The sequence below is a fragment of the Pteropus alecto genome, unplaced genomic scaffold (assembly GCF_000325575.1).
Source record: "Pteropus alecto unplaced genomic scaffold, ASM32557v1 scaffold3, whole genome shotgun sequence".
Lineage (NCBI taxonomy): Eukaryota > Metazoa > Chordata > Mammalia > Chiroptera > Pteropodidae > Pteropus > Pteropus alecto.
The window spans coordinates 32,598,121-32,607,395 of NW_006442484.1; the positions used below are offsets into that span (position 1 = coordinate 32,598,121).

The window sequence follows — 9,275 nt, forward strand, 5'->3', positions numbered from 1 at the left end:
AAAAAAAACAAACATTAGATGAAATTAGAAAAATCACATTTGCATACCCTAATGAAATAATTGATTCCAGCAAAGATTGTCAAAGTATGCAAAAACCTCTATATTCTCACTTCTAGCTGCACATTACAATCACCTTGGGAGTTTTTAAAAATATTCAGACAACTTAGGTTAACCAATTGGAATCTCTGGACATGGGACTCAGTCAGCCGTAATTTCTAAACCCCCTGCACAAGGTGATTGCGGTGTGCAACTAAGTTTGAGAGCCATTGCTTGAGGAGAAAGGTTGATAATGAACTTAAAAAGAGAAAAAGCAGGCTGCCCACTTGAATTGGCTGCTTGATCTTAGCACCTATGAAAGTTATGATATGACATGATGTGAGGTACACAGCACCATCCATAAAGTATTCTAACCACAAAAGTTTGGCCTGAAAGCTTTCAGCTCTAACTTTCTGCATATAAGAAATATTAAGTTTAGATGAGGAACTCATCCAACAAATTCACAATGTAGAGCATCCTGTGAGTTATTGTTATGGTTTCCTTGTAAGTCAAGAAAATGAAAATGAGGGATGGGAGCTTCTTTTTAGGTTTGAGGGACTTAAGTAACAATCACTTTCAAACAGTCGTTGAACCTTATTTTAGCCTGACTAGTGCAAGCTAACTGAAGAAAGACATTTTTGAGACATCAGGAAAATTTGAATATGAACTCATTTTATAGCATTATGGAATAATTGTAGTTTCATGAAGTCCTTGTTTTATAGAGCTACAGATGGAAGTATTTAGAGTTGAAATGATCTGATGTGAGGGATCTGCTTTAAAATTCTGTAGCAGAAGAGAAAAAGATAAATAGAGCATCAAAAGTGTTGCATAATGTAATAATTACAACTGGGAAGTGGTTAATTTTACTTTTCTCTCTACTTTTATATATATTTGAAAACTTTAATTTTAAAAAATTTAAGTACAAGTTCTTTAAACAAAAGGTTCAGAATATTAGGGTCAAAATAGTACATCAGAGGGACATACGTTAAAGCCGGCAAACTGTACTCTGAAGTTTAGCCCTAACATAAAATGAGACCAACAATGAGTTTCCCACTTGTGGATGTTATTTAAGTTGTGTTTCAACATAGTTTGGATTTTGTTTAATGAATCCTTCTAAAGCAAAACTACCTGTAATGTGCTGGGCATCAGCCTTTCTGGTAGTTTAGAACTCTATTATTTATTACTATGTTGTGCATGGATGACAGCCACAAAATAAGGATATTAGCATCTCGCTTTAGCAAACATCTATGTGAATGTTCCTAAGCCATATATGTGTGATGTATCAACACATCCCCTAAAAGCTTAAATGAGTTAGTACTTTCTGTAAAAATCAAATATCCAGTTTTAGCCTTTAACATTTTATGTTTAATACAGACATGCCAAATAAATATTTAAATTTTCTCATGCTTTCAGTGTTATGTAAAGAAATATTCTGTTAACTATCTAAAGTAGAAACTGTCAAATCGAGAAGCTCCTCTTTTTACATGACCACCTTCTCAACACACAGAGCCACGCTTCCTCAGTTTACAGTTATTGCTTTGGGAAACATCAGAAAGGCTACCAACAATGACTCCATATTTCATTCTTACGGTAAAATTAGTCTGCATTTAGCTTCATCTCAATAATCTTTACCAAAAAAGAAAATCCAGTAGAAAAGTATAGAAAAACCTAGTTTCAGAAGAGCCATTTCATCTTTTGATGGTGAGTACGTACGGGGTTTTTTCAGGAAGGTTTTTTTTTTTTTTTTTTTTCTTTAACAGAAGGTACCTGTCTTGTCTCTCCCACAATCAAATATCCCCATTTCTATATTTGGTAGCATATTTTTCCTAAAAGGAATAAAATGTGTTTTGAAAAAATATTTTAGAGCAATTTTTGAGCACTTATTTTCCATAGACCACTGACTTTTTACATGACAGTGAATCCCTTATTCTTTTTTCTGCTGTCTATTGGAAGAGTTCCGTGACCTTTCATGAACAACTACCTGTTAAACTCAGTGTTGTATATTTTACATCTGTGATCCATGTACTTCCTTCTTTATATTTTTAAACTTGTTTTTCTAGTTTTCTAGTTTTCCTCTTACAGACATAGAGTATACCTGTATTTTAATTAGTACCCAAACTAAAAATATTTAATAAAAACTCATCTTAATATGACTATTTGTTCTTATTTTCTGAAAATTATTTTTTATCATTTTGTATCCTTGAACAGAGTTCAGGAATTTTAAAATATTTATTACCAGGAGATCTTTCTGATCATACACTAAAACTACAAAAAAAAGTATAAAACTAAAACACTTTATACCAGTTTTTACAGACACAAAGTTTGTTTAAACTGTGAAACTGAATCCAGCTTTTCCAGTGGATTTCAAGGCAAATTAGTTGATGTTTAGAGAAAGATTTAAAGTGAACTAGAAGATGCTTCATTAATTTCTTTTTCCAAGATTTTTCACACAACGTTTTCTTGATGAATAAAATTTTTAGAGCCGATGTCTCAATTTTTAGAAGATAATATAAGCATATGTAAAACCCAAGAACCTAGATATACTTAAGAGCGAACCAGACTAGGAATAGTTTCAGGAAACATGGTTTTCTGCCTATTCTCATAAGTCTTTACTTCCATTAAAACTCAACTTTTAAAGGATATCATATGTATATAGTAGTTTATATCTGAGTCAGCCAACTTCAAGTATTTGTAATATTCATAAAATATGATCAATGTCCATCTGTATCTTCTGCGGACCAAAGAGATGTTCTTATGCTTTGTTTCCATCGCCTTGTTTACATTTTCACTCTGAAGCAATGTTTCCTAATGATCTCATTCCCTGCAATAATAAAGTTATCTGCTGTAGAAATGAATCTTAAACATCAGAGAAATTACTGAAGAGAAGTTTTTGGGGACCACCTTCCAGGTCTTGATTTTACCCACAGTACAAACCTCCATCATTTTATATAGCATAAACAGTAAGACACGTAGATTAACAAAGCAAGAAGTATTCTGATAATTTTAATTTATTGGAGAGAGGCCTTAGACTTTTTACTGAATATATTTTTTATGCACACTTGATATATATTTGGGAGGCACATCATAGAAAAGATAAAATAATTCACTTTGTAGTTCATCTTTTACTATGAGCTTAATGGACCAAATTTTTATAGCCCTACAGCATTATTGTCCTTTACCCAATAATATATTTTTAGCTGTAACCTTCTACTTTTTCTAATTAATTGCCTTTTTTTTTTTTGCAATATTGACGCATTCAGATGAGATGTAATAGGCAAGAAGGACCATGCTTCCAATAATCTCCCTATCTTAAACACAGAGTTTATTTTATTCTACCTTGAAGTTTGTTCAAGTTCTATATTTTTAGACATGAATTTTCTTAGAAGATGCTAATTTGGTGTTTGAAAATGCCCCATAGTGTATAATTCTTGTGTGCCAGAAAACATGTTTGTAATTTTTTTTTTTAAAGTAACGTTTTCTTCAGTACATAGATTAAAGAAATAGCATCCACATTTTGTCATTTTTACTCATAAAAATGTTGCTCGGTTTTGTTCTGATTGTTCTATATTATAACATGCCAACTATTTAATGATAGTTAACGGCATTGACCGTGAGATGATGAACCCCATCCTATCTGTGGTTTCTCTGGTAAATTTGACTAGTGTCTTCTTCCATTCCATATAGCAGTTGTTTTTAAAAGACATTCATTTTAAAGATTGCAAAAACAATGCATCATTAATAACTGTGAACCTTACTATACACAATCACTATACCTCAGGTTAAAGTAGCACTTTATTCAGTAATTAGGAAATGGGTCTTCTGTTTACCTGAGGTATAGTGACTGTGTATACATAAATTTATGTGTGTATAGAACTTGTGAATTACAGGTTTTCAAAGAAACAGTTAATAATAGTGAAACTATTTTGAAGACAATTTAACTTTTAATGGTGCAAAAGAGACTTCGGTATCTTTTTGTCTTTGTCAATACACATTATCATTGAGCTTCACTATAGAAAAATGACTAAAAACCTTATTCATGTTATAGAATTTGGTTGTTTTATAGTTTATAGTAAATAAATCTCATATCAACTTTTTAAAACTTTAACTTTTATATTTACTCATGGATAAAGCACAAAATCTATAGCCTGTTCTCTAAACCCAGCTCTTTAGATCTTCAAATGAGATTTCGAGGACATGAGAATTTATTATTTTATTCTTTGTTAGCGATCTCAATGTCTTTTTCTATATTCTATTTTCAGAGGTATCGCATTTAAAAATATAAGAAGCACATAGTAACATTTAGAGGGTACATGGTTATATTACTTTGGGGGTAATTTTGTTTGTTTTTGTATTTTTTATGATACTAATTCTGTTAAGTTTTATTATTAAGGTAACCAGTATAGAATCATGTATATCACAATTTGTGATTGCTCTGTTTACAATTATTTTAAATAGCTTAAAATAAGGAAGAGTTTAAGTGAGCACAATTGCTTGTCACATGGTTTTTGAGAAAATATTCCATTGGATAAAGAGACACAATTGCTGAGGTATAGATGTTGAGGGTGCCTCTTTCTCTTTTCTTATTTAAATAATAGCTCACAGTAGTTTGGTTTTTTTTTTTTTTTTTTTAAAGGTGAAGGCACACACAGAACTCTAATGGTTTTTGTTTCCATGGTGATAATTTTTCAGATCTTGACACTGCATGCCACCTAGTGTTTCTAAGCCAAAAGCTTTGATGTGTTGGTGTCTCAGATTTTACCTTGTACCAAAGCTGAAGCTAAGAACTAACTAAACATCTTTTTCTTGAAAAAAAAAAAATACAGTTTTTTATGTATGATCAGTCTTAAAGCTACCACAGTGATACTTCTTTATCTATAGTTTGTTGCCGTTTCATATTTGATTTTCCAGTGTTTCATTCCTGTATGAAACAAAAATGCACTGCTGCATAGCTCTGTTTGCAGGCCATCTCTTTTATAGCTGTTTCCAGGTACTCCAGTTCCCTGTAAAAGTCTTCTAGCCTAGCAAACTGTGTATTTTACTTAATCTTTAATAAAACTCCTTCAAGAATTGCTGTATAAGAATGTTTAGAACTCTGGAAACTCCTATTAGAAGATTTACAAATGAGGCAGATTACTCTCCAGTATGATCAGTTTGATAGAGACCTAAATCATGTCTCAGCATGTACAGGGAAACCATAGAACATCTGTAATCTTTACTGAAATTTCAGACTTAGGAATTCAGAATTGTCATAGACTTCTGCCGCCTACAAGTATATTGTCAAATGGTAAATCAGGAGACAGGTTGTTAAAAACCTATATTAAGAATGTTAGCAAATCTTTCTGGAGGCTAGGAAACAAAACCTTGGATTGAATTTGACATCAAGTTAAAATGTAGTGGGATTTCCCAGTTCTCTCATAAACCTTGTATTCAGTTTCCAAACTAGCTTGATCAGCACTAGCTAAAAGTTTTACTTCCCTTCACGTGGACAGACTTTATTGAACACAGTAAAGTAAACCCACAGCACAATGCCAGGTATAAATCAGTACTCAATAAAGAGAAGCTGCCATTCTTAATGGGAATTTGTCCAACAAATTTTCACTGGACACCTACTGAGTGCTATGCACGTGTCCTAGACACTGAGGAGCTACTGTAAACAACCCAGAAAGAAGTCCCTGCCTGCATTGAGCTTATATTCTACTGGGGAGAGAGAATTAAAAGTGCTATAAAGAATGGATAAGCTGGCCTCCTGTGACAAGTGGATACTGCTTAGATCTTACTTCCTTTATGAAATTTTTCCTAAGCTCCTTTCCCCCAGATAGTGTTGTTCATTCATATTCTCTCTCCCTCTTAATCTCTCTCTACACACACACACACACACCCCCTGTCTTTTCTCATAGCTATATTTCTAAGGCCTAACATATAGTAAGGCCTTAAATAATTAAAGGAAAAAAGTCAGAAAGGAAAAATAAATGAAGACACTGAAATCCTATTAGGCTTGAGTGTTGAACTCAGAATGTGATATAGACTTAATTTAAATCTTTGAAGAGAGAATGAAGCAGCATTTCTGAAAAAAATGTTTGTTAGCAACCTAAGGGATAAATTTGAAGAAAGACTTTTGAAGATAATCAGAACATGGGCAAATATATTTTGAGGATACTAGAGAAAAGAAGACATATTTGAATGAAATTGGGAAAAAGCAGTATAATCTATATCACTTAAATTTACAGCATAAAAAACAGAAGTTGGAATAGGAGAAAAGAAGATAAATTGTTTTGTCTTTAAGTTCAAGATGCAAAGTGGTACGTTTGACAATACAAGATAACGGGAGAGAGATTTGGCTAGAAGAATCAATGATCAGGTTAGATTTGTCTGTGTTCATGTAGAAAGAAAGACTGAAAAATTAAAAAAACAAATGGATAAGAAATTAAAGTTTCCTTTATTGGCAACTCTGAAAACTCTACAGAATTCCACTGATTTTAGATAGAAATTAATATGGCATGAAAAGTTAGACCTTCCTTTAGAAGTTTCGTCATCTTCCTCGATAATATGAACATCATGCAAATTTTCATTTCAAAAGTCTGAAGTGTAGAAGATCTTTTTAAATACATGGCCACCATTGTCACTCAGAGTCTGTTAATCTTCTTGGAAGAAGTCACCTGAGGTGTGAGTAATCATGATGAACAACATGAAATTTAGCAAAATATATTAATAAACTGAGTATATGGAACACTTTCTTACAGAAAAGAGTCAAAATGATAGATGAAAACAGTCTTATATTAATATATAGATTATAACATGTTACTGGTAAATATCTGAAACTTTTTTTTTTTTTTTTAGCAATTTTTTTGTAATACTATCCTTAGAGGCTGACCAAACTTAATCTTCTTGCAGATGTGCCAAATACCGGTGTAAACAAACCTAGAGTTTCTGACACTGTCCATCCCAACAACTATCTCATCAGGACAGAGCCAGAGCAAGGCACCCTCTATTCACCAGAACAGACATCTCTCCATGAAAGTGAGGGTCTGTTGTATTATCTTTTAAGTACTAGATTTGCTTTTAATATTTTATTTTTGATAATGAGCACGAGAAGTGTAAAGTAAAGATATTTTCCTGCCGGTTTCATTCCTACAGGATCATTGGGTAACTCAAGAAGTTCAACGCAAATGAATTCCTATTCCGACAGTGGATACCAGGAAGCAGGAAGTTTCCACAACAGCCTAAACTTGAGTAAGGCAGATAATAGACCACAGCATTCATTCATAGGATCAACTAATAACCATTTGGTGAGGAATTCAAGAGCTGAAGGACAAACATTGGTTCAGGTAAACCAAACACATCAAGATCCTTGTAAAGAAATACCCTCCTAACTGAATATCTGTTATACATGTTCTTTTAAAAGTAAAACTAATGCATACGATTTTGAATTTATAGAATGGATATAATAGGAAAATCATTTTACACTATGCGAGTCTATGATGTTAAGAAACGTTTAGACATGAAACCTAAAAATCTTCATTTCTAATAGTTAGCTCCTATTAATGAATTCTGATGAAGTTCAGACAGAAGAAGAATTCACTGAAAAGCAGCAAGTTTGGCATGAGAGGAGGAGTCCAGGGGAGTGTGAGAGCCCTGGGTGGAATGTTGTAGTCCCTGAGGGGTTATGATTTCCTACGTTTACTAGAGCCAAAATATGCTGTAGAGTCCCAGAGGGCAGAGCACTATTCCCACACCTGCAGAAAACAGGACTGGCCTAGTCTAACCAAAGTTTTTGCCTTCATCATTGGAATGGTTCCCTGAAAATACATTTCTTTCCTATAGAAATTCCTTCCTATAGAAAGTCATCGTATAGAACCATAACAATTCTGTTAAGTTAGAGTTTTCTAACAAGTCAAAAAATAATAATTGTACATATATTTATAAAATTTAGCTCCTCAGTCATTGCCACTTTATTCACATCATTCTACCAGCATATTCCAGAAGTAATCAGTGAGGATAACTATCTGTCCAAGTAACCCAGTGATTTCTTTAGAGCTGAGAAATGGCAAAATGGTCAAAGAAGTTAGGCGAACACTAATCTTATAATGCCATGCAGGAAGCCCTGAAGTTACCACCATGGTGGGCCGGGATTCCCAGTACCAAAGGAGAAACACAATACTATTTAGGGGAAATTTTTAAGTAATGAGAAACATTTCTATATGTAAACAAACACAAATATAGTACATCAGTTTTTAAGCTAAAACAGGAAATCTGGTGCCTATAGCAAAGCTACTTCAAGGTGCACCCCCAGTCCTTAGATTATACATTCACTCCTTTGGTGTTAGGAATGCTTTGATGGAACAGTTTGAGAAATTTTAGTGTAAATGCTTACAGGAGTTCATCAGCTTAGGTGAATTTCTGTGTCAACAGGTCCAAAGTCACACTTTTGAATAATCATTATCTTAGCTACAGAAATTGCCTTTTTTATTTCCCTGAAAGTGGCCATTACCCCTCCCTCCTTTTTTTTTTTTTTTTTTTTAACTTACGGTAAGTCGATTTTGTTCCTAGAGCTGAAGAATTGAGTTACAATGGGATGGGGGACAGCCTCTAAAACTTAATTTGCATGTACTCTGGGAACACATTCTCTAGCTATTTGGGCCAAGTATCATCCATTTTGGTAGTAAAGAGCTCATATGTCAGATTTTCTTATTTTATCATTATTAGTGAATCCCAAGCCAGACTTTACTTTTCTTACTGTCTACTCGTTTTTAAACTCCCTTTCTTGCCTTTTTGTTTATTTACAATTCTGTTTCCTCCTCCTATCTTCTCCTCTTTGTCACTATTGCCTTTCTAAAATTGTTGAGTTTGAACACACATGAGGTCTCAGAGCAGGTGTTTCAGCCAGCCCAGTAGCTTGTGACTCCTGGAGACTAAGTATGCTTCCTCTTACGACATCTAGTAGTGTACAAAGCATTCATCTTATCCCTTTTTCTTCTCTTATTGCCCTAACTAAAAGTGAAAGGGGGTTGATGGCAACTGTGTTCCAGCAGCCACTAAAGAGATTCAGAGCAGCCTGGCCCTGGGCTCGTAACCCATTACCCTAGTGTTTCCCGTGCCTGTTCTCCTCAGGCCACTGCCCCAGTTCAACCACCATTCTTCGTTGCTGTATTGCATCAAGAAAGGGATCGGAGACCCAGTGTTTGCAGGAGTCTATAGATTCATACAAGGACCATCCATGGCAGAAATGCTCTTCATTTCTC

General features: G+C 33.8%; 1 protein-coding gene across 15 annotated transcripts in view; it reads left to right on the forward strand.

Moving 5' to 3' along the window:
• PKP4 (plakophilin 4) overlaps positions 1–9,275 on the forward strand; it is a 222,404-nt gene that overhangs the window by 157,231 nt on the left and 55,898 nt on the right. For 10 of the 15 annotated variants that reach the window (XM_006921099.3, XM_025039482.1, XM_015596612.2 and 7 more), the window contains 2 exons: positions 6,928–7,059; positions 7,171–7,361. In XM_006921099.3, coding sequence (XP_006921161.1) covers positions 6,928–7,059; positions 7,171–7,361 — 323 coding nt within the window. The remainder of the gene's footprint in view (positions 1–6,927; positions 7,060–7,170; positions 7,362–9,275) is intronic. The other 5 variants (XM_015596614.2, XM_025039485.1, XM_015596616.2 and 2 more) reach the window with 2 other exon arrangements.